Source organism: Parasteatoda tepidariorum, chromosome 6, assembly GCF_982258835.1.
Source record: "Parasteatoda tepidariorum strain Cologne lab strain chromosome 6, Ptep-v5.0, whole genome shotgun sequence".
NCBI lineage: Eukaryota > Metazoa > Arthropoda > Arachnida > Araneae > Theridiidae > Parasteatoda > Parasteatoda tepidariorum.
Window position 1 is genome coordinate 64383991 of NC_141760.1, and position 25791 is coordinate 64409781.

Below are 25791 nucleotides of genomic sequence, written 5' to 3' on the forward strand. Positions count from 1 at the left end.
CTGCATGAAGTGTTTGGAGAAATTCGCCTTCGTGGAGAAATTTTTCATGGAACTAATTCGCATCAACACAGAGAGGAAAACCTTGAAAACCTCCCACGGTTATTCTGACGGCAAGGGAAATTTAACCGATTATCCGTCTACCACTGAGGATATTTTACATCAGCATTGTGGTCGGTGCGAGCCTGGTGTGGGATTCGTATTGACCAGCCATCTATGGGGTTCGAACCAGATTCACCTCACTGGAAGACAAACGCTCTATCCCCTGGTCCACCACGGCTTTACGTTAGTTGTTTTATAATTTTGCTTTCAGGGCAAACTCTTTGATTGGAGATTAGATTCCAATGACTTTAATCATTGTAAAGGGATGGAAAGCCAATTTATTTACTTTTTTTTTAAAAAAAAAAAGTTGAATTGAAAAAAAAAATGTGAATCCATATATTAAATTTCGTATGGTAAATATAAATTATTAAAATTTTTAAAATTTATTATTTCCAACAAAGTAATTCGTTTGTATGCTTAAATACAATGAATATATAACTTGTAATGACCTCAACATTAATAAATTTATCATGAAAAATTTTTCTTGGACAATTATTTCTCTCAGATAAGTATTTAGCTATTAAAAAATTTAATTTCATAATAAAAATTGAAATAACTTTAAAGTGATAATGTAGTCGCATTTACCATTGTTGGTTTTCTTAAAATAATTAAAGTAAAACATTTTACTTTTGATTAGAGAAAATCATACAAGAATAAATAGTTAATTGACTTATAATAGGTCAAAGTTTCCATGTTTAGATAATAAGTAACTTTTTGATATGAAGAGGACACATTTTAAGTAGATTAACTTAACTTAGTGAAGAATAATTTTAAAAAAGACTTAAAATTCAGGATTTGAGAAGAGTTAAGAGTTTTTTGTATGAATAAAACATTAATATATTATGATATACCTTTTAAAAAACAATTTTCAATGCAAGAAATTGGTTTATAAACATCATATTTATGTTTATAAGCATTCCGTAATAGACAATTTAAATATGTATTTTTATAACACTAGTAAAAATAAAGCAAAAAAAAATTTTTTTACAAAAATATTAAATTTATGCCCGATATTTTCTTTCTTCAAAAATCAACATTTCTTTTGTAAAATGTATCATTTTCCTCGAAGCAAGTAATGATTTTTAAAATACTTTTTTTTGATTTCAACAATAAATGGATAGTAATAAATGCATTTTGAATTAAAAAAATAATACTTTTATTATTTTTATTACTCGAGACTTAATTTATTTTCCACAATTCGTGCACGCATATTTTTTACCTTTTGTTGAATTAATGTAAATCTTGATTGCACATTTTCAAAATTTCGATTTCAACTTAACTCTTTCATCCTGACGGAAGTCTTCCAAGAATATTCATTGTATGCTATGAACGCGATAGCTCGTCCTCTACACAAGGGTTTTCTGTATTATTGCTGTGTTTCCAGTACGAATTTACGAGCCAATTTTAAAAGAATTTGAGCTTTGTTTCAACTTTAGTACTGTAGGAGGATTCTTATAGCAGGTTGTTGGACGATGGCAGTCCATTGTCAGCGAATAAAGTGCTTAAGTCGAGAAAATAACAAAATAATAATAATGAAAATTAAATGAAGTTAAAGTTTGCCATTAGATGATGAAAGAAATTATATTACTGAAATGCATCACCAGGGGTCTGTTTAGAAGAAATTTGGGTCCGTTAACGGACCCTTCACAAAATATCTTTTCATAAAAGCGGACCCTTCACAAAATATTTTAACTTAAAAACGAACCCTTCACAAAATATTTTAACTTAAAAACGGACCCTTCACAAAATATTTTAACTTAAAAACGGACCCTTCACAAAATGATTTTTCTTTTAATTGGATCCTTCGCAAATTTGTTTACCTTCATTATTATTTTGTTAATCGAATAAACCCTTTCCAGGGCAAAAAACAAGAAAGATGGATGTAAACGAATTAAGTTTTGTCTTCGGCAGACGATTCTTCCATTATTCGTCCGAAATTAATATTCTGCGTTCAGCAGTATAGGCTAAATACCAAATGTTACGTCTCTAATTTATAAACAGCAATTGTTGTTTATTTTTTAAAATTTAAGTTTTTTAATTATAATTTTACAGTGTTGAGCATAATCTTGCATGTCTTTACAATTTAAAAACTCATTGAAAAAGTTTTTTTTTTTTGCAATAACGGACCCTATTTGCACAAATTCATAAAAATGGACCCTGGTTGAAAGAATGTGAGTAATTTTTTCACAATTTCACGAAAAACGGACCTTTCACAAAATGTCTGGACAGACCCCTGATCACAATATTTTAATCATTGGTTCTGTATTGAGTCCATTTAAGGCACATGTTTAGGGAATGTTACCGATTAACCTACCATATCCAAAGAAGGGTACCTAGCTATGCTTTATAATGCTTAATTAGATTAAACTTTGTAATTATTTTAATTTATCATTCTAATGTAAAATTACTTAAATATATTTGTAATTTTACGCTCATGTATGTTTTTTACTATCATCAACATAAAGATTTTATACTTCTAAATGTTTTGTAGTGAATTGGACTTCCCTAAGAAATGCATTGTAGGCTCCTAAATTGAGATTCTTGAAATGACTTTATATGACCTTTGAAAAAAGTTTATAGTGTGTTCCTGCGCTGATGTAACACACTTAAAATTTGAAACTGAAGAACACATAATTTAAAGCGGGGTACACCTTTTTGGACTGTAAAAAGCAGGATTTTTTAAAAAAGTTGTATTCTAATTTGCTAAATATTTCAAGTGAACTAATATTAAATTATTTTTGTTATTTAGCTTTTGTAACATTGTAAATGATTTCTCAACATAGAGAATACAGTTTTTAAGAACCATTATAGGCAATTTTTTTCTTCCCTGTTTTCTGTTTTTTAAATCAACACGTCTTGCTTAACCATTTTTTTAAAGTACAGATGCTTGGGATATGTTATTTATACTTAAAACTCTTATCATGCATTTTCTTTAAACCAAAATTCATAAAGTCTTCTAATGATCTGATGAATCTCATTTCTGCCTACATCTTGTTTTACTGATGCTTTCAAAATCCATGGTCTTTTCTCCACTATATTATGTATTTTATTTCCAAGTATTACCCTCTTTAAAGTAGTTAAAGAAAAACAATATAATATATTGTTTTACTGATGCTTTCAAAATCCGTGGTCTTTTCTCCACTACATTATGTATTTCATTTCCAAGTATTGCCCTCTTTAAAGTAGTTAAAGAAAAACAATATAATATATTCTTTTACTGATGCTTTGAAAATCCATGGTCTTTTCTCCACTACATTATGTATTTTGTTTCCAAGTATTACCCTCTTTAAAGTAGTAAAAGAAAAACAATATAATATATTCTTTTACTGATGCTTTCAAAATCCATGGTCTTTTCTCCACTATATTATGTATTTTGTTTCCAAGTATTGCCCTCTTTAAAGTAGTTAAAGAAAAACAATATAATATATTGTTTTACTGATGCTTTCAAAATCCATGATCTTTTCTCCACTACATTATGTATTTTGTTTCCAAGTATTACCCTCTTTAAAGTATTTAAAGAAAAACAATATAATATATTCTTTTACTGATGCTTTCAAAATCCATGGTCTTTTCTCCACTACATTATGTATTTTGTTTCCAAGTATTACCCTCTTTAAAGTAGTTAAAGAAAAACAATATAATATATTGTTTTACTGATGCTTTCAAAATCCATGGTCTTTTCTCCACTACATTATGTATTTCATTTCCAAGTATTGCCCTCTTTAAAGTAGTTAAAGAAAAACAATATAATATATTCTTTTACTGATGCTTTCAAAATCCATGGTCTTTTCTCCGCTACATTATGTATTTTATTTCCAAGTATTACCCTCTTTAAAGTACATTATTATCCGATAAAAACAATCAACATATTTATCTCTTTTAAGAAAGTTCTAATTTGCAAACATAATAAAGATACTAATAAAAAAATAAGAGATGAAGCAAAATAAGAGAAGATAAAACAATGATCATTCTCAAAATTCCCCCATTTGTATGAAAATAAAGGGGGAAATTTTTATCCTTTAAATCGGTCCAACGTAATCACTTTAAAAAAAGGTATCAAAATCAGAAAATAACGAAATTATTGCTTTAAAAAAATAATAATAAAATGTTTCTAAATATTCAAGAAAGCTAATTTGAAATCTAAATTGTCGAAATCTAAAAGTACTACTTTAAAGAAACATCAAGACGAAAAGTATACCTTTTTTCCTGGAACATTTAAGCAATCTCTTATTACAAATGTTTTCTAACGTCAAAATGAAAAATTATCCAAACATAAAAAAGCATTTCAAATTGTTGGAGGTTCTATAATATGCAAGAAATGGAAGAAAACGAGATTGTATAATCCGTTAAACTTCAAGAGAAACGAGATTCTTTTCTTAAGTTTCGCATGAATAAATAAGTAACTAAAGGAAAAGTGAAATACTGTAAGCCAAAAATGCATAACTTTAAAAAGGCAATTTAAAAAGTTCTATGAATTTTCTTTGGGAAAAAAATAACTACGCTTTTATTTACGCGTCTTTTTCAACGTACAAAAGCAAACAATTTAACGGAGATATTATTTCAAGTTAAGAAAGAGAGCCATTTATTAAAAAGGTACTCATGTATGCCTAAATATATTCATAAAGTCGCATAAAAATGTTTAATTTTAACTATAAAAAGCAGATATCACGCCAACACCGCCAATTATAAAAATATATTTTTGAAAAACGGATGTAGAAAAAGTATTTGATCACATTTATTATGATTACCATATTTGACCATATTGTTTTTATTAATTGACCATATTATCCTTACCTTATTTATTATCTTATTTATTAATAGCTAAATGTTATTTGATATCTCTGGCGCGTATTTTTGAGTTTTATTTGTTATTGTTTTACATTAATCATGTTATTTATATATTTTTTATGTACAAAGAGGATCTATATCAGGGGTGGACAAGCTCCTTGATAGTCGAGCTATTTTTTAAAACTTGAAAATTTTCGCGAGCCGCAATTAAATACGTATTTAAGAGGTAAGCAAAAAAGGTATTAAATTTTTTTTTGCATAAATTATATATATTAAAAACATATAAGTAAAAGTACAAAATATGCGTATTGAATTTAAATATTAACCACATTTATTTTACTTCTCTTGATAATTCCTTAAAATTTAGTGAATAATTGGTGACAGCACTTCTCAGAGATGGTGGTTAGTTAATACTGATGGGTGTTTGGATTTCACGAATTTTTAAGAAGAATAAAATGATTCACTTAAGTACGTTGTCCCGAATATTGAAATAATTCAACAAGTAGCTTTTTTTAATTCAGGATACTTCGATTCTGGTACAAATTTCCAAAAATCCGTAATCGACGTCGATTTATATTTTAATTGTAGAGCTTGATCTTCTTGCATCTCTATCAATTCAAATTGTCCCGATCCTTTTTGTCTCATAATTATATTGGAAAGGGAAAACTCACCTTGAATTCAACAACGTTGCACTTAGTCTTTCATATTTGTTCTCAGTAATTTAAAAGACATTTTGAAACACATACGGAACGATAATAATTTTTTAAAATATAATAACGCAAAAAGGAAAAGGGTACTCGAGTACATTTATCGAGAGCCACAAATAAAGACTTCAAAGAGCCGCATGTGGCTCGCGAGCCGCAGGTTGGCCACCCCTGATCTATATACTACTAGCTAACTGGCAAACCTCCGTACCGTCGCCAATAGCCCATTGTGCAGTTCTAGTGTGACGTAAATTAACAACAACAACCTCCGTAATTTAATTTTCTTTTATCATTATTTATTTCTTCGAAAACGTTAATATTCTTCTCAAAAACACAGAATATTTTGGTTTCAAAATATCTAATAAGATATTTTATAGCTAGATGTTAAAACATTTTGTTTATACGTTAATAGTAGCGAAATTGACGATTACCTAAGAATTGAAAAATAATAATCATTTCTTTTTTTCATCGAACTTCTTGTTCTTTCTTCACACCTTTGTTATTTTGAGTTTCTAAGTCTTATGGATTTTGAGCAAAGTCTAACATAAAGCAAAAAAAGGTTTCGTTTTATTTTTAAGTGTCCACGCTCAAAAACTATTCGAGTGGTTTTATACAAATTTTGAATTGGTTGAAAATTTAGAAGAATTTATGTACCTAACAATTAAGACAAATTTTGAGCACTATTAAATCGAATAAAAAAATTATAGATAGTTCTAAAATAATTTTGATCTACATGGGATTTTCTTTGGATATTTTTTTTTTATAATTATGAACAGAATCTGCTCTCCAGACCTAAGAATTGATTTCTAGATAGAAGCTGCGTACACTTATTTTGAATGTCAAGTTTCCGAATAATTGAAAAAAATGGGTATGTTTAGTTAGCAACTGAACATTTTGGTGTATAATTTCGTAACTGTTATCGTCTTTACTAGTTAATTAACTTATTTAATGTCTACCCCTGAAACCATAAGGTTTGCCGTTAGCATACGAAAATCTGATAGTTGGATCAAAAGTTATATAGGCATTCCGTTTATTTTTATAACGAATAATTTTTCGCATAAAACATTTATAAAAAGCACAAATTTAAAAAAAAACTATCGGTTTGAATGTTCGTTCATTTAGATCAATTAACGAATGATTTATTGAATTTTCTAACAAATCATAGAAAGTGTTAAAAAATATATATAAATTTATTATTTTGAATATTTTTAAAAAAATATTTTAGGTTTCTGATTAGCATCTCGAAAGTTATGGACACATGAATTCTTAGTAAATTAGTATCTAATTTGAAATAAATCTTATTGGAAGGAGCATATAAATATTATATTTGATTATATAGGAAAAATATGCCGTCTAGACTGTATGGTGTTTAGGAAGCTGACCTCATGTCAGAAAGGTCCCGAGTTCAAATCCCGCTTCGATCATGGATGTAATATCTCTCTGTCTAATCTGACCTTCTTATGTTGTTGGAGTGACAGTGATCCACCAATATGGTACCCAAGAAAAGAGGTTATACCGGACGTTAAGTACCACGATGCCACATTATGTTGGTATAAATGCTTTTTTATAAATGTTTGGCATAACATATATTCTTTTTTCTGGCTTCTATTTTCAAGATGTCGCAGACGCCCTTTATATATTTCTAAAGACAATTTTTATGCGCAATAAAATTGCTAAAAACTATATGACAATTTTAATCTATAAAATATTTAAATTTTGAGAGAATTAAAATACGTGAGATACTGAATGGATAAGGATGCAATAAATTATTATACGTTTTAAAATACACAATCTCGACTTTTAATTCAGTTCAATTACACTTGCTTTCGTACGAAATAAAGTAACTTCAATTAGTTAGACGTGAGACACATTTTTTTACAAAAATAATATGGGTACAAACAAAAGTTTAAAAAATAATTTTAACCTTGAATCTGTTTTCTTTGAATAAAAAAAATGACTCTTTTAGGTTGTGTTTTTCTTCGTGATTTTTTTTCCTTTTGAAATTACTTTTTCGGTTGAGTAAAGAGTGTTTTGCAACTCCTTTTGTTTGCCAAAAATATTACTGGCTCTTTGAAATGTTTCCACTTTTCATTTATAAAACATTAAAAGTTTTTTTTGCACTATAAAAAATATTTTTTGAGATAAGCTTTAAAAATGCATTATTTTATTTCAAATCCCTTAAAACATTCATAAATTTGCCCTCATTATTATTACTATTCTGGAAAAACAAACACAAAAAATATCAATAACTATTTTATATAAAAAATATTTTCTTAGAAAGTATCGAAGAAAAATTTGCAGAACAGATTATGCGAACCAAATCATTACACAACGTTATCCTTAAAAAAATTAATAAATAAATAAAAAAAAAAGGAACAACGAGACACAGATTGATTCTGCTTTGTATTTCGACACACTGTACAGATATTATCTATCAACTGGCGTTACTTGGCCCATTCTCTTAATTAAGTTAGGACGGAAAAGAGCAGTTACTCATTAGCCTTGAGTGTTTCGTAAATAATCAAAATTATTACTTGAAATTTTGGTAAGTTTGAGACTAAAATATTGTAGATTAATAAAAGTTAATCAGTGTTGAAATAATTAATTTGTAAAGTAATGATCAAGAAGTTTGAGACACCTAGCAATTTTATGCGTGATGCACATGAAGAGATCTGATTTTTCATATTCTTTCCGATTTAAAGGAGATAAAGACACCAGTGTTCCATGTTGTATTTCATAACCTTAAATTATCGAAATGTTAAATATATTATTTTATACTTATTTTGATTTAAACTAATGAAGTTGACTGACAAGTTGAAATGACAATTTCCAAGAAGTTGACTCTAAAAGTAGTTTTCAAAAGATAGGCAATAAAAATCTGATAGGCAAATTTTCCCTGATTATCTTAGTACCTCGGTTCACATACAATATATCAATTTTACCATGACTAACTATTATTTTCATCTCGCCAACTGACAAAGAAGAATACATATATTTTTCACTCATTGTTTAAAATTGAGATAATAAATTCCAATTGACGGCACAAATAATGGCAATATATTATAATGCAAAAATGGTCTTTTGTCTATCACATATGTTTATTTGTTCTTTTCATGTTGTTTCTTCGTTTTTTGAAAAGGAATATTACTAATTTTTACCGATGTTACTTTAATTTGTTCTAAAACTTGGAAAATCTTTTTCATCTTGCATTATCCTTTTGTGTTGTAAAATGGGGATCAGACGAGAATCTTTGCATGAAATCAGCAATCTTTTAAAAGAAATGAATGCTAGCTAACAACTATTTTTCCATTGATACAAAATTATAATTTTGCTCTCATTATTAAGTTTTTCCTATCTATTTTATTTTACTTCTGTGAATGAAAGGTAATAGAAGCAAAAGCTCACAAGAGTCAAATAAATAACTGGCAGATGCATTGCTGTCATATTGTTGACAAAGTTTGATGCTTTTCGTCAAACTTCGCCAAGTGTCAAGCTAACTCATAAGTACCTAGTTTACTCCCAGAAAAGTGTTTGACTTATTACGTAATTACCAAGTTATAAAAAATTACTGTACGGCTAACTTTTAGCACAATTATTGTATATGAATAAAATATAATTTATCCATGAAAGCGATGAAACACTGCACTACTCTTAAAGAAATTATAAGTTTTCTGTAGATAATATGCAAACACATGTTTAATTACAAAATAGATTTATAAGTATGTTGTAGTAGCTGCGAAGTTATTTTATCTAACTAAATTAAACCTTCAATAATGTTTCACGAAATTTTTTTAATCAATATTAAAAACTTCAATAAATATAAAAGTATACATTAAATTCAATGCTGCAAGTTGGTTTTTACTTCAAATATTACCGAATTTTGTCTCTATCATAAAATTTTGAAAATGGTTTCAGTTCTTTCATAAAGATGCACCAACAGTTATCGTTTAAAAATTTTAGTTTAATACTCTTCCTCTTCTTCACCCTCTCCGACATCAGTAGTATCTTGGCCAACTTCTTCATAGTCTTTTTCGAGTGCTGCTAAATCTTCTCTGGCTTCTGAAAACTCACCCTCTTCCATTCCTTCCCCTACATACCAGTGGACGAAAGCACGCTTGGCATACATAAGATCGAACTTGTGATCAAGTCTTGACCATGCCTCTGCAATAGCAGTTGTATTGGCAAGCATGCACACTGCTCGTTGAACCTTGGCGAGATCCCCACCAGGAACTACTGTCGGTGGTTGGTAGTTAATCCCTACCTATGTAAAACATTAAAAAAGTAGAAAGATTTGATTACTACTTCAAAATCTTTATTCCCACTTGAAATCCTTTTTATTTACTTAATTTTAAAAATAATTTCTTTTAAATCTAAGTTTAGGGAAACGTAATATAGATTTCTGCTATAGCGTTATGGAATATTGGTTATAGTAGTATAGTGGGAATATTGATGGAGTATAGTGGTTAGAATTGAATACTGATTATAGTAGTATGGAGGGAATATTGATGGAGTATAGTAGTTAGAGAGGAATACTGATTATAGTAGTATGGAGGGAATATTGGTGGAGTATAGTAGTTAGAATGGAATTTTAATTATAGCAATAACATAGGCGTTTGCCTGTGTTACTACTATAATCAATATTCTCTCAATTTAATACTGTAAATAGAGCGAGGAGACGAACAATGTTAATAATCCATAGTTTATCTGTAAATGAAGATTAAGGGTAAGAATGGTTTATGTCCATGAAAGCAGTCTGAAAAAACGCATGTCAAGTCGGAAAGGAAACGATTTTCCACAGTACAAGCCATCTTCACGGTGTAATAACTCTCGGAGAGAGCGGATTTTCCAGTGTTATTGATTTATCAAAACTGAGTAATATTCAGAATAGTACAGAAGGTGACCAAATCGTCATTTTTTGTGAAAAATGAACATTAACCGTTTTTTCTACTTGATCTTCAAATGTTAAATAAAATATTATAAATTATAATTTTTATTTGGATAAATAATTTTAGGGTTGAGTTAAAAATGGTTAAAAAATAAATATAAGATATAAATTTTTCGATGCATCAGCTGCTTACAGTATATAAGGCAATTAAAATCTTAGTCCAATTTATCTAAAGTCCAACTCACCACTCTAGTTTTTATTGCAGTTTGAATCAACGTTTTACCACGAGAATTTAGATTTCGAAAAGAGAAACTATGAAGCATTTTCTTTTCCTTAATGGGAGTTCCAGGTTATCGTGAGTGAAAAGATGTTAAACATTAAATGCAATGTCTTAAAGAATAACCCCAAGTCATAGTCTTAATTTTCAAAAATATAGTTATACTTTACTGAATTTATATGATTTTTCTTAAAAATTTTATTAATTTAACTTCTATTAACTTAAAAGGCAAGCTAAAGCTCCCTGGCATTCATATGAAAAAAAGACATTAGCTAAAACAAATAATTTAAAACAAGTTTAACACTAATATTTTATCTCAAACACTTTAATAAAATAAGACTCGAATTATGTTTGTTTTTTCTCCTTCTTTCCCCAATAATATAATAATATTCGTTAACTAAAAATGAATAAAGTTATGCAAAGTTAATGATTTATACTTTGAAACCCGTTGGGCACCAGTCTACGAATTGAATTGTCCTTCTGCTCTTAATAGCCGCTATTGCTGCGTTAACATCTTTCGGCACAACATCCCCTCTGTATAAAAGACAGCAGGCCATATATTTTCCATGCCGGGGATCGCACTTTACCATCTGGTTAGCGGGCTCAAAGCAAGCATTGGTAATTTCCGCCACAGTCAATTGCTCATGATATGCTTTTTCCGCGGAAATTACAGGAGCATAAGTCACCAAAGGAAAATGTATTCTGTCAAATAAAGATATATAATTAAGAATCTGGTACAGTATTTATTGAATAGTATCTTTTAAATAAAAGGAAAGAGAAAAAAATTAGGCATGTACTAATGTTCCACAGTACCTCGGAAATGGCACCAAGTTCGTCTGAAATTCAGTCAAGTCAACGTTCAGAGCTCCATCAAATCTCAGCGATGCAGTTATGGAGGAGACGATTTGTCCAATGAGGCGATTGAGATTTGTGTATGTTGGCCTCTCAATATCTAAGTTGCGGCGACTAATGTCATAAATAGCTTCATTATCCACCATAAAAGCACAGTCGGAATGCTCCAGAGTAGTGTGTGTCGTCAGGATTGAATTGTAAGGCTCTACGACAGCGGTTGATATCTGGGAAATAAATTTGTTGAAACTGCTGCATTATCATGCTTTTTTAGTTTTTTAAACTATTTTATAATCGAATTATTAATGTTTAAATTTCATTTTACAAGATGGTAGTCTGCAAGTTTACCAGCAATATTATGAAAAAAATATGCAAAAGTATCTAGTACCCATTGATTTATTAAACTTGAGCAATTAAAACTGGAGTGCAATTAATATAAAGACGGTTTAATATTTTTATAGGATTTTGGTACTAAGTGACAGTATCTGACTGGAAAGGAAGTACTTTCCTAATACATGTTTGGCAATAAACAGTCCACGAGAAACCTTATAAAACATTTCTTTTGGCAACAAATTAAAATAAAGCATACAAACGCCACGACACGAACGAATTAAAGTATTATAGATTATTATTGATTTCATCAATTGGAAGTTTGTGGACATTAACCAAAGACAAGATATTATCATTAGTTCTTATTACCCGAAAAGAAAAAAAAAACTTGGTTAAATTACCGAGCTGTAATGACATGGTTATTAAAACCTAAGTATGCGCTATTTAAACCATTAATTTGATAATTTTTTCCGTTTGTATGTTTACGGTTTAACGGAAATTTTGGTTTCTAAATTATAGCTTTTATCACCAACCATTTAGTAAAAAATTCAAAACTGTAAAGCAAAAGTAGCCAAATAAAGGGCCAAATAAAGGGTTATGCCAAGGTATCTCGAAAAATGTTGCCAAATTTTACCATATTTACTACAAGTTTTCACCGATTATAAAAGCATGTTTTTATAATTATCTTTCAGTGAATAAACGTATGCACAAATTTCAAAGCTTATGAACTCAATTTTTTCTAAACTGATACTCAAAACCTTCATTCACGCAGTTCTTCATCTACGACATAATTTTCTGAAAATATTCAGTTTAGCGATACTTTTCAAATATAATGATGAGCAGTGAAATTATTCAGCATGACTTTTGATTTTTACCAAACTTTCAAGTACTAATTAAAATAAGCTTTTCATGGTTTTAGAAACCAATTTCAAACAGGCTAATCTCCTGATTTAGATATGGAAACTTTAAATTCTTAATTAAGTAACGGAAAAGGGCATAAAAATATGTCTTGTCTGAGAATAATATGTAACATTATTTCGACAGATTCAGACTCTTAACTCTAAGATTTGCCTCTATTAGGAAATTGAGTTTAATTGTTTAGTCAGAAGAACGCAATAAAAAGTTTAGGCCCTTTAATATAATTATTATTATACAGGTTATTTTCTTCTCATATCGCCAAATATTTGAAACTAATTAATCAAACCGAGAGATTTTGTGCTTAATTTCAAAGCTGATTTTGAATTCTGTGATTTTTGCGCAGTTTCAAAACAAATTTGTTTGAAAAAAAGTTTATGAAAAAATTTTTATTTTCATTTTATAGTTATTATCAATGAAGAATTTTTTTTCATTATTTATTCAATTTTTTTTCAATAAAATTATAGGGACAGGGATAACTCGGTTGATAGGGCATTGGGCCCATGTCCAAGAGGTCATGAGTTTGATCCCCTCCTGCCAAGGACAAAAGGTACAAAAGGTGTGTACAAAAAGGTGACAGGTCCACGTTAAATCTGCCGATGTCTTAAAGTCCTTCAATTTCTCATAACATATCAATACCTCGGGAGGAGGGTGGTACTAGATCGGAGATTGATTGTGATCTGTTTCAGGTCAAGGTTGCGATCTGTGGATGGATAGATCGTGTGTGAATGTGTTATTCCCTCTAAAACGAGCTGTGACGTATGTAGGTTATCTCCGAATCAATTCTTGTCCGTAGATTTCTCCACTGGAAAACACGAAGAAGAGCTCCGCTTTAAAATAGGCTTGTCAACATTGACAATGGCATAAAACAACAACAACAAAGTTATAAATATGGCATCATGATAAACTAAGTAATTTACTTGAAATGCTTACTATTCTTAATAAATAATTGTATTTAAACGCTATATTTTCGAGAACTACTCGCATAATTTTTCGTTTGTTTTTACACATTGGAAATTACATAATGTAGGAATTTTTTTATCTTGCAATTCAAAAACACTTTGATAAATTTAAAAATGGTAGGTCAAAGTAAAAGTAAATAGTTTAAAGTTAAAATAAATAGTTCAAAGTAAAAATAAATGGCTCAAAGTAAAAATAAATAATTTTGAGTTTCTTCGTAGTATTTCCTTTGAAGAATTTTTTTTTAAAATCCAATACAACAGGTGTTCTTTTCAAAATAGAATATATAAATGCAAGCGAAGAGTGGTGAAAGGAACCAAAACAGTTACCGGCTTTGTTGATTTAACTTAATGGGTTTGATTACAGTTCAGTACGATCACATCGCTGTCCAGATCTCAACTCAAACATTTTTCTCCGATTTGGATGATCAAATCAAAATTTTTAAATAAAAATACATTCATTCGCATAATATAAACATTTTAATTTAGTCATTTTATTAATTGTCCACTCTTTCGAATAAGCATTTCTGCATTGTCCATAAATATTGCTGATTTGTGGGTAAAATTCTAATAATTGGAAAGCTATTCAACGCATTAAACAATTTAATTTTCTTTCATTGCAAAATTTCTAGAATTATAGAAATCTCAACAATTTTAGTTTTATGTTCTTTGCTGTTACTATAGTCACATAATTTGTCAAGTAAGATACGATTTATAAGTAGTTAATCAATATATTCGCTCATAAGACTAATCTGCATAGAATACTGTTATCTTTAAATTCGTTTTTCGGGGATTTCGTTTCCCATTATTATATTGGCCCACGGAATACAACAAAATAAATATTCTCTGAATAATTATGTTTCTTTTCAATAAAAAAGTTTCAATGCATATACTATGCTCGTTCAAAACAGCTCTATGCTCGTTGAAAAATAATATATAACTTAAAATTTATTGCCAAAAGCAACTTTTGTGACCGTTTATTTCAGCAATATTTGTTGTTGATAAATGCCTAAACAATTTTCCTTAAACACAGTATAATTTTGTATTGCTCTTAAGATTGTGAGCCAAGTTTACAGGCAGCATTAATGAAATGCTTTTTAATTTCAGTATATAATGAGAAAGACAATTTAAAATAAGTTATTTTACTTGAGGTGCTGGGTAAATTGCGAATTCTAATTTCGACTTTTTGCCATAATCCACTGATAGCCGTTCCATCAACAGAGATGCGAATCCAGATCCCGTGCCTCCCCCGAAACTATGGAAGATGAGAAATCCTTGCAAGCCTGTACATTGGTCAGCTAACTTTCGGCAACGATCCAAAACGAGATCAACGAGCTCTTTGCCAATAGTGTAGTGTCCCCTGGCATAGTTGTTTGCAGCATCTTCCTTGCCTGTTATCAATTGCTCAGGATGAAACAGCTGACGATACGTACCTGCAAGCATAGAAAAAAATATATAATTAGAAATTTCAGGTTGGTTATTTGAGTTCTCGATTGAGCTTGTTTTTACCAGTTCTGACTTCATCTACAACGGTTGGCTCCAAATCAATGTAAACTGCTCTTGGAACATGCTTGCCTGCTCCAGTTTCACTGAAGAATGTATTGTAAGAGTCATCACCTCCGCCAACAGTCTTATCACTTGGCATCTGACCGTCTGGCTGAATGCCGTGCTCTAGGCAATAAAGCTCCCAGCATGCGTTTCCAACTTGTACTCCAGCTTGGCCAACATGGATACTAATGCATTCACGCATATTAATTCTTTAAACTCGTAGCAACACAAGCTATATAACAGAGAAAGTTTAGCATTAGTTGAAAAACTGCCGAAAAATAAAATTTAAATTACGCATACATTATTATTAGACATTGTATAAGCACCAAAATAAAAAATAAAAAAAAGAATTTGTTTGAATTTGTAGTTTTCTAAAATGTTAAAAAGATTTGAACACAAAACTCTGACGGGCAACAGATTTTTCAGATAAAAAATACTCTGTTTAAATAGAATTTTTTTTTTTTGTAAATGTAACAAAAATATTAAAACTTGTGTAGATTGACAAGGTACTGATCAATAATACCTGTTTATGTACCGAGATAACTAAACATTTCAGTGAATAAATTTAATTGGAATATTCGTTAAAAGCAATAGTGTCAGTAATTTGAATTTAACAAAAACAGTCGTCCAAATGCTCTAAATATTTGTGATCTAGTGTTTGAACATTTAAAAAGTTACACCAACGCTATATTATCTCATAAAAATTTGAAAAAAAAATCAGAACAGTTCATTGATTTTGACAATTTTCCTTATGGTGAGAAAATCTCGTCAAATTCGCCATTTTAATTTTAAATTTTAAGATATTCGAATTGTTCAAAAAAGCCCATCTAACACTTTACAACAGGATGGTATATATAAATTAAAAGTATAGCCTTGCCTCATGTGTATGGTACTTAAAATGTAGCATTTTACTTTCTTTGGAGAAAAAAGCATCAAAAAATGCTTCTCACATGATTTTGACGAGGAGAAATAAAGCGAGGTTTCAGAGGATCTTCGAAAATTATGTTAAGTTACTCCGAGATGAACTTAAGCTGTTTGTCATAATTCTCTAACGTTAGATGTAGGGACTTTAAACTGAGGATAGTGATTTTATGAGTAAATGGTCCTATTAGAAATACCCTTTACCTTATTTTTAATATTACTTGTACACACTAGATTTATTTGAAATTTTTCATTATTTCCATAATATCTTTAACGTCCTTAAAAGTTGGCGTCCCTATGCCTAATGTTTTAAATTTATCCATTTAAACTTATTTAATTAAACATTTGTTCTGATAAAGAATAATTAAAATTCGCGAGCAATAGATGGAAGCTTATGAAAAATTAAAGTTTCATTGGTATGCATCTAAATTTTTTTATAAATTTTTTTTATTTACTTTTATGCGTAGGTCCATTTTTTTCATTGTTTTTATAAAATTTTATAACCATCGTTGAACAGCCGACTTAGTTTTGAGTTTACGACTACCAATGTTCAACTCGGTAGCCTTGTAATGTCAAACATAATCCAGAAGACAAGGGAACTTTTGAACCAAGTATTGGCAGAAATTTGCCTTAGTGGAGGACTTTTTGATGGAGCTAACAAGCATTTGCATAACATGGAGAGGAACATCACGAAAACCTCCCACGCTTAGCCTGAAGGGAAGGGGACTCTAACCCGTGACCCGTCTACCACTGAGGATATTTTACATCAGCAGAATTACAGTCGGAGCGGAATTCGTATGGACCAGGACATCGCTGGAATTCGAACTGGGGCACCCTATTGGGAGGAGAGTGCTCTATCCCCTCAGCCACCACAGTTCAGTTATGTGTTTAAAAAAATGGAATAAAAAATAGTACAAAAAATAATAAAATAATTGGCGGATGTCTACAATCTTGCACCAGGCTAAACTGAAAAGTTCCGTTTAATTTAAGTTATTATTGTTATTAATGTTTTAATCGTAAATTCAGTAACAAAAATGTAAAAAAAGACAAAAAAAATATTCAATTTTATCAAAAGTTACAACCTGCAAAGCAAGCTAATACCTATAGCTTATTTGTAAAAGCTATTATATAAAAATAATTCCACGAATTTCTTTTTTGTTCTTTTTTTTTTTTTTAAATTATCAAATTAGATTATGTAGTAGCATTTTGCATTGATGTTGGCAAAAGTTCAGCGACATGCGTCAACGTTCGTTCGGCGTTGGCGACTATTTTCATAATCACTTCAAGCAATTAACATACAGTAGGATTTTACCCAAATTTAAATTATTTAGTTATCAAGTGTAAATTTGGCTTCCATAAAATAGCAGTTTCAATACATTAAGCTAGTTTAACAAAATCTCCACCATAGTCATCATTTGGCTATTTTCTTAATTTTGCCATAATTCCCTTTATTTCTTTTCTTTTTTGTTGTAAATAATGTTTGTGAATGAAAGAATAATTAAAGTTAAAATGAAATTCGCGATCGCAACGCTCGAGTACGCCCTCTATCGGGAGCCTGTAAATATCAGACATTAATTTATCACGTTTTCATTTAGTTCCATCAAACTCATCGGCTATGACGGACGCCATTTTCTTAGCAGCAAATAAAAATCAAAATTGCATGCCAAACATGCCAAACATTGAAGCAGAACACGCCAATCATTTGAAGAACAATTTCTGAATAATTTTTACCTTTCAATTAACAACAACATAACTTACGATTTCATGATCACTTGCTGTTACAGATGTGTATATTACGGTAAAATAATTTTTTCTGTCTTCAATTCGTTACAAATTAAATGAAGTCAACATTGCTTTCGTCATTCCAATAAAGAAATGTGAATTCAGAACGTCAAGAACTGCAATAGTTACAGAATTCTTCTTTGTTATAGAACAGTATATATTTCTGTATCTATATAATTCGGAAAACAACAATAAAGAATCAACCAAATTACTTGAAATAGTGTCATTTGTGCTGATGATTAATAAATGTTTTATCGTTTTCTTGGTAAGTATTTCTTAGTTTTGAAAGAATAGATAATTTCAACTAGAATTCAGCTGTTCTGTTTTTAAGCTACATATTCAAATTTATATCGAGATCTTACAATTATAAAATTTTGATGTGTGGTATGTTATCTAAAAGTAATAAAGGGATAATCTATGCACATATTATTTGAGAATAAAACTTTCAAACGAAGCACATTTCATTTGGAACTCTACGGATTTATAAAGAAGGTAAGTGTTATGATTTTTATAATAAAAAATTAGCTTGTAAAACTTTTTTTTCCTATTTAATGATAGTTCTCTACAGAATGGTTTCTTACGTCTGATTAAGAACTATAAGAATAATAAGAATGAAAGTTTCTGAAAGAAAGCTATATGAAAGTTTTTATTTCAATGTAAAGAATTCTTAAAATCGTTTTTCATCCTAAGAATTCTTTATTTTCCGTTTTATAGTTTATAATTTTTGGATAAAAATTGTTGTCAAAATACTTTTTTTGAAAACATAAATGGTATAACATTATGTGTTTATGTATACCTCTTGCATATTCTAATGTTTCAAGTAATATGATTCAGAAAAGTATGAATAAAAATTTGGTACTTATGTATTAACGCCACAGCAGCTACAGATTTGGCTGTTTTTAAGTGCCGCCAATCGACACCTAAAATTTTTGTGACAAATCATAAAACGAAACACTTTATTTAAAATCAAAGTAGTTTATCGGATTTCGGTGGACAATGGGCAAAATATCTCGCTCCCGAAAAAATAAAATTGCATCTTGTTCTATTTTTGGCAAATCCCAAAGACGCATTTTCGTAGCACTGAAAAATGGTAACAAAAATCGAAGAACCATTTGGAAATCATTTTGGAATTCTTCTGATTTATAAGCAGGTAAGTGTTAATTTTTATAAAATTAAAACTTTACTTTTAAGTAGTTTTTTTCTTGATGATAGTTTTCTATAGAATAGTTTTCTACGTCCGATTATGAATCAAAAAAGAAAAAACATGAAAGTTGTTTATTTTAATATAAGGAATTTTTAGAATTGTTTTTTTTTAGTTTTTGTTTTGTATCGTAAGCATTCTTTACTTTACGTTTTTAAGTTTCTAAATAATGATTTTTATTAAAACTTAAAATTTTTTGATAAAATTACTTGTCAAAAAACTTTATTTACAAAATTAAATTACATAAAATTATGAAGCTTATGTATACTTTTTGCTTATTTTAATGTTTGAAGTAATATGATTCTTAAAACTATGGAATGTAAAGTTTATAGGCCTTTCAGGTTATATCATTAAATTTAGTAAAACTATTTCTCAGGCAGTAGGTTTTAACTCTAATAAGAAGATACATATTTTTTTCTGTTTATTTACAAATATTTTTCAGATGTTCCTTCTTTAAAAAAAAAAGAGATACCATCTTGTTTTCGGTCGTATAAGAAAGGATATCAAACATTTTTCTTTTTTAAATTTAATAAGCCACATTAAAGAAGGAACGTTGCAATGCTACACGCTACATTAAAGACGTCTCCAGAGTAACTGAATGACGGTTCATATAGAAATCGCAGGTATGCGTCTCATACAACAACGCCCCCTATAGTTCGTTGCGATAGCGAATATAAAACTACAAAACACCACAGATTAATTTTTGTGAAACATTTTATAAAGCGTTAAAAATAAATAATTAAAAAAATATAATGCACATTTTAACTACTTTTTTGCATTTTACTGTTATTTGAAAAATGTGAAAAGATAATAATTTCGTAATGAGAGTGGAAAAAAAACAGTAAAAAAATTATTGAAAAAAAGGTTTTTAAATTTGCATTAGTACTTAAGTATATATAAGTACTTATATATATTTATTGCCTTTTTGTTCATCTGCTTTTGGCAACAGTTGTCGTTTCAATTTTGAAAACATCAATAGAAGCGTTTTTTTTTCTTGTTTCGACGAAGTTTGTCTCATGTTATAATCTTTATTATAATATTTCTTTCCCTCATCTGTTTATTTACAATTATGATTTAATTTCAACATATATAAGAACTTAAGTATATACAAGTACTTAAGCATATATAAGTACTTAAGTATATATCTGTATTTATTTTAATAATTACCAAGTAGCAAGAATAAAATAAACAAGTATTACTACAAGTTTTACTTACAGACTATAGTAAAAACAAGATGTGAAGATGATCCCAAAATAGCCGAGTAGTAACGCAAAAATAATGGTATTTAGTAAATCAGTTCTTTTCAAAAGGTTATTTTTTCTAGTTTAAACTTTGAATTATTCTCGAGAAATAAATTTTATGACACACGAGAATCATTCGTGCAAAATTTGATTCATATTACGAGTAATTATGTCGATAGATAATAAAAATATTTATCGTAATAAAGAAAGTAAAATATGAATAAAGAAAGAAAAGACAGATGACTGGGTTCACAAAAATACTCGATCATGAAAAAAAAGAAAGAAATAACTAAGGTAAGCCGAACATGAGGAAAAATTATAAATGTTATGTGTGTTATTAAATAGGAGATAATTTCAGCAAAACCTAGTTTGAAAAATACTTATAGTCCAGTTCACTTTTATTAAAAACGGCCATTGTAAGCAAGGTTGGCAAGTTTCTGCCGAGGTGGTTAAAGCCACTGGTAGAAACCGGTTAAAACTGGCATGGCAGAAACCCTTTTCTGCCACATTTGTGGCAGAAACTGGCAGAAATTCAGAAAATGACATAAAAGTTATTGATGTAGATGTGTTAATAAGATAGAAAAAACATTGGTATTTACATATTTAGGAAATCTGGGAGCACATCAGCACTACTAATTTAACTTTCACCTATGAAGCCCGTGCTCTTTTTTATTTTTATATATATTACGATCATCGTTCCATTTTGTTTCTTTTTGTAGTATACTCAATAAACCATTAGTTTAACTTTGAGATGTTATGTTCAGTTATTATTTGCATAACTCAATAATTTCTATAGGTTATGGACTCCAGCAAGCTATTTACGCGAAGTTAAAATAATGAAATAATTGAGTTTGGCGATAGTTAAGCGGAAGTGTTAGTGCTAAGTTAATTCATATTCCGAAAGTCAGCAATTGCAGTTAGTTTTAAGTAATGGATCAAGGAAAAATCCAAGTGAAACCATTAAGTGGTAAAAGTGATTGGGCAATTTGGAAATACAGAATTAAGTTTGCTTTGAATTATCACGCAGATGCTCTGGAAGTTGTTGAAGGAAAGATGTACAAGCCAGAACTGCCTGAGCCAACAGCTTCTGAAACTATCAAAAAGAAATATAAGGATGATCTCAGAGATTTTAATAAGGCAAATAACTGTGCGATGATGGTGTTAACCAACTCCATGACAGAAGACACATTACAAAAGGTAATGAGATTTAATAGCGCAAGAGAAGTTTGGCTGGAACTTCAGAAAATTTTTGAAGATTCTTCTGACAACCAGCTCTATAGCATTTGTCTTCAATTCTTTAAATTTAGTTGGTCAGATGATGATATGTCAGCTCATTTATCAAAGCTCAAAAATTTATGGAATGATTTAAATAGTGGTCTTGAGAGTAAAAGTGAAAACCGGCTACCAGAAATGTTGTTAATTTGCAAAATTTTGGACACTCTTCCTCTCAATTATCGTACCTTTAAATCAAGTTGGCTACTTTTGAATGATGAAAAAAGAACTCTAGATGAACTAACAACACAGTTGTGTACTCATGAAAGAGAGATAAAGAAAGATTCAAGTTTTAGTGAATCATTAAATCAAGAAGCATTAGAAGCAAAAGTAACTAGAGCCAAGCCGATTTTTAAAAGTAAAAGACATCTTGGAAAGTGCAACTACTGTCATCAAAATGGTCACTGGGTGAAAAATTGTCGAAAGTGGAATGCCGATGGTAGGCCAGCTAAGCCAAAGCAAAATGAAAATCTTCAAGATAGAGATAATGTTATTGCAAATAATTCATTATTAGCTCTTCACGAAGAAGTTTTTTCATTTGAAGAAAGCAGCTACGATTGGTTTATAGATAATGGTGCTTCAAAACATGTCACCAATAATAGTAAATTTTTCGCCAGTTTTGAAGTTTTCGAATCCCCGCATGGGATTACTGCTGCAAGTGGTAAGGTACTACCAGCTATAGGCAGAGGCACTTTAAAGATTATGACAAAAGTTAATGGTGAGAGACAATTTAAAGAACTTAAAGAAGTTTGGTTAGTCCCAGATATTAAGAAAAATTTATTTTCAGTACTAGCAGCACAGGATAGAAACGAAAACAGTAAATTCGTATCAACAACGGAAGAATGTTGGTTAAAAATTGGTAACAAAACTGTACTCTATGGTACAAGAAATGTAAGAGGTGGTTTATATAAAGCACATATGCAAGTTCTTATTCCAAACAATCCAGTGGAAGTGAACTTAGTTACCACAAGTGATTCCATTCTGCAATTATATCATGAGCGCTGGGGACACCAAGACAAACGCCATGTAAAGAATGTTCTTGAAAAGCAAATGGAACTTAAAGTTGAATTCAACAATCAACTCTGTGAAGCATGCATCTACGGTAAAGCTCATCGATTAAATTTTGGTAATAGACAGAAGACCAAGAGCCCAGGAGAGCTTATCTCAACAGATGTCTGTGGACCTTTTGATCAATCATTTAAAAAGTATCGTTATTTTGTAGTTTTTAAAGATCATTTTACTAAATTTCGCTATGTATTTTATCTTCATAAGAAATCAGAAGTTACCCAAGCTCTTGAAAATATGTTAGCACATGCCAAAAATCTAGGACACAATATCAAGGAGATCTTGAGTGATAATGGGGGAGAATTCGATAATGAAAATGTGAGAAGAATCTTGCATAAAGGTGGAATTATTCAAAGACTAACAGCTCCTTATACGCCTCAGCAGAATGACGGCAGTGAGCGAGAGAATAGGACTTTAGTAGAAATGGCAAGAACTTTGAAGAATTCCAATTCAGAAATAAATTTTCCTTCATCATTATGGGCAGAACTGATAAATACATCTGTGTACATATTAAACAGAACAGGAAAAAGTTCATTACCAAACATAAGTCCTTATGAACTATGGATGGGGCAAAGACCCAGAATAAAACATATGCGAATAGTAGGATCATCATGCTATGTCCATATACCAAGACAGAAGCGTAGAAAAATGGATAAGAAAGCAATAAAAGGTTATCTATTGGGATATGATGGTGATGAAAGATATCGTATCTGGATAAAGGAAAACAATAATGTTATCTGTTCTCGAGATGTAATATTTGATGAGAAACTTCTAACTAATTGCGAAGATTCTGCTGTAATACCTTTAATTGATACAACGAGTAAGTTACCTACAGAAGCTGAAAATGAGGGAAAGCTTGATCAAAATTACTTAAAAGAGAAAATGAGTTCAGAAAATGAAAGTGAAGATGGAGAAAATTTATTTACCATGAAACTAAGAAATCGCAGTGAACTAAAACAGCCTAAAAGTTTTGAAGACTATGTAATGGCAGCTGAAAGTTTCATGTCAGATTCAAATGTGCCAGAGTCATACGAAGAAGCTATCAATTGTAAAGAATACAATTGTTGGATAAAAGCAATGGATGCTGAAATGAAATCACTAAAAGAAAACCAAACATGGATATTAACACCTTTACCAGAGAAAGCTAAGGCTTTGCCTTGTAAGTGGGTGTTTCGTATCAAGAAAAATCCTGACGGTACTATAGATAAGTATAAAGCAAGACTTGTGATTAAAGGCTTTAATCAAAGGAAGGGCATTGATTACAATCAAACTTTTAATCCAGTTACTAAGTTAGGAACTGTACGTTCAATAATAAGTATTGCAGCTTGTGAGAATATGCATCTTACGCAATTTGATGTATCAACTGCCTTTTTATATGGTGATTTAGAGGAAACCATTTACATGTATCAACCTGAAGGTTACACTAATGGCACCAACGATGTATGCAAACTCAAGAAAAGTTTGTATGGCCTTAAACAAGCTCCTCGTTGTTGGCATAAATGTTTTGGTAGATTCCTGTTAAACCTTGGCTTTAAAGTTAATGAAGCGGATCAGTGTTTGTTTATTCGGGAGAAAGAAGATAAAAAGCTACTCGTAGCTCTCTATGTAGATGATGGACTAGTTGCTGCTACTCACGAAGAAGAGTCAAGAGACTTCATAAATCAGCTGAAAGCTCAGTTCAAAATTACAAGCAAGCCAGCATCATATTTTTTAGGAGTAGAAATTTATAGACTTTTCAATGGAATTTCCTCCTTGAAAGAAGTGCCAACAATTTTTGTTGATAATAGTGCAGCTGTCAGATTGGCTCAAAATCCCGAGTTTCATCGTAGAACGAAGCACATCAGTATAAAACATTTCTTCATTCGTGAAATGGTTTGAGCAGCTGAGGTAGTTGTCAAAACTTGACTGGAAAAATAAGTTTCAGGAAATGGGGCCGATTTGTTTAATTTGTTTTGTGGGGCCTATTTGTTATAAATATTTGATGTACTGCACTCTTTATATTTAATATAAACAAAATTGTATATATTTACAAACAATGAACTGAAAAGGTTGTTACAGTTATATGGATATTTTTCAGTTTACTTAAACAAAATGTCATTAAGCAATTGCTAGAACTAATATAGACATTTGTTTAGTTTCTGCCAGTTTTTGCCGGTTATAACCAGTTTTTGCCACTGGCATGGCAAAAACCAGTCTCTGCCGGTAAAAAGCCAACCCTGATTGTTAGTGTTCTGGGGTATTTTGGATAACATTTCGACAAATGAACTATTTTTTAAAAAAAAATTTAAACCCTATTAAATTGCTTAATGAAATCAATCTAAGATACAAATCGATCGTTTAAGATGCACGTAGTTCACTACTCACTAAGAATTCTTTTCATATCTAAGGAAATCACTTGTAACTAAAATATATTACAAACATGAATTTAAAAAGTATACGTATATATTCAAGAGAAAATCTTTTTTTTTCCTCAAAGCAGGATTCATTCAGTAAAGCATTTTAGCCGAAACCAGTATCTATCTAATACTTGCTCAACAAATAAACAATTTAAAAAATTATTTTTTTTTGCAGTTAATGCAATAAAATAGTTTATTTATTAATTTATTTATTTTTTAAAATTTACCCATTTTAGAATTTGAAATAAGTGATTATTTTTTGCAAGCAGACACAAACATTAAAACGACTACATTATCAAAATAAAAAATCGACTTCATGAATACTTTTCCATCATGATAAAAAAAACTTAATTATGACTACCGTTTAATTCGTGTGCAGTTGGTATTTTACAATAAAAAATTAGATTACTTTCCAATTAGCTAGAGCTTTCAAATCTGTACCTGTGTCTATTGATAATGCAAGCTGCAATAAATTCCTGACAACTGCAAACTGAATTTATTGCGATATTATTGCAAAACGGAACTAATTGTTAATCGAATTTTCGACTAACTAGATAGC

General features: G+C 29.9%; 1 protein-coding gene across 1 annotated transcript; it reads right to left on the reverse strand.

Moving 5' to 3' along the window:
• Positions 1 to 9367: 9367 nt before the first annotated feature.
• On the reverse strand, positions 9368 to 20631 carry LOC107456214 (tubulin alpha-1 chain). Its single transcript, XM_016074018.5, has 6 exons — positions 20474 to 20631; positions 15316 to 15586; positions 14953 to 15239; positions 11567 to 11829; positions 11191 to 11455; positions 9368 to 9852 (listed from the first exon to the last, which is right to left on the reverse strand). The coding sequence occupies exons 2-6, from the start codon at positions 15554 to 15556 to the stop codon at positions 9553 to 9555; spliced, it is 1356 nt and encodes a 451-aa protein (XP_015929504.1). The 5' UTR covers positions 15557 to 15586; positions 20474 to 20631; the 3' UTR covers positions 9368 to 9552.
• Positions 20632 to 25791: the final 5160 nt, after the last annotated feature.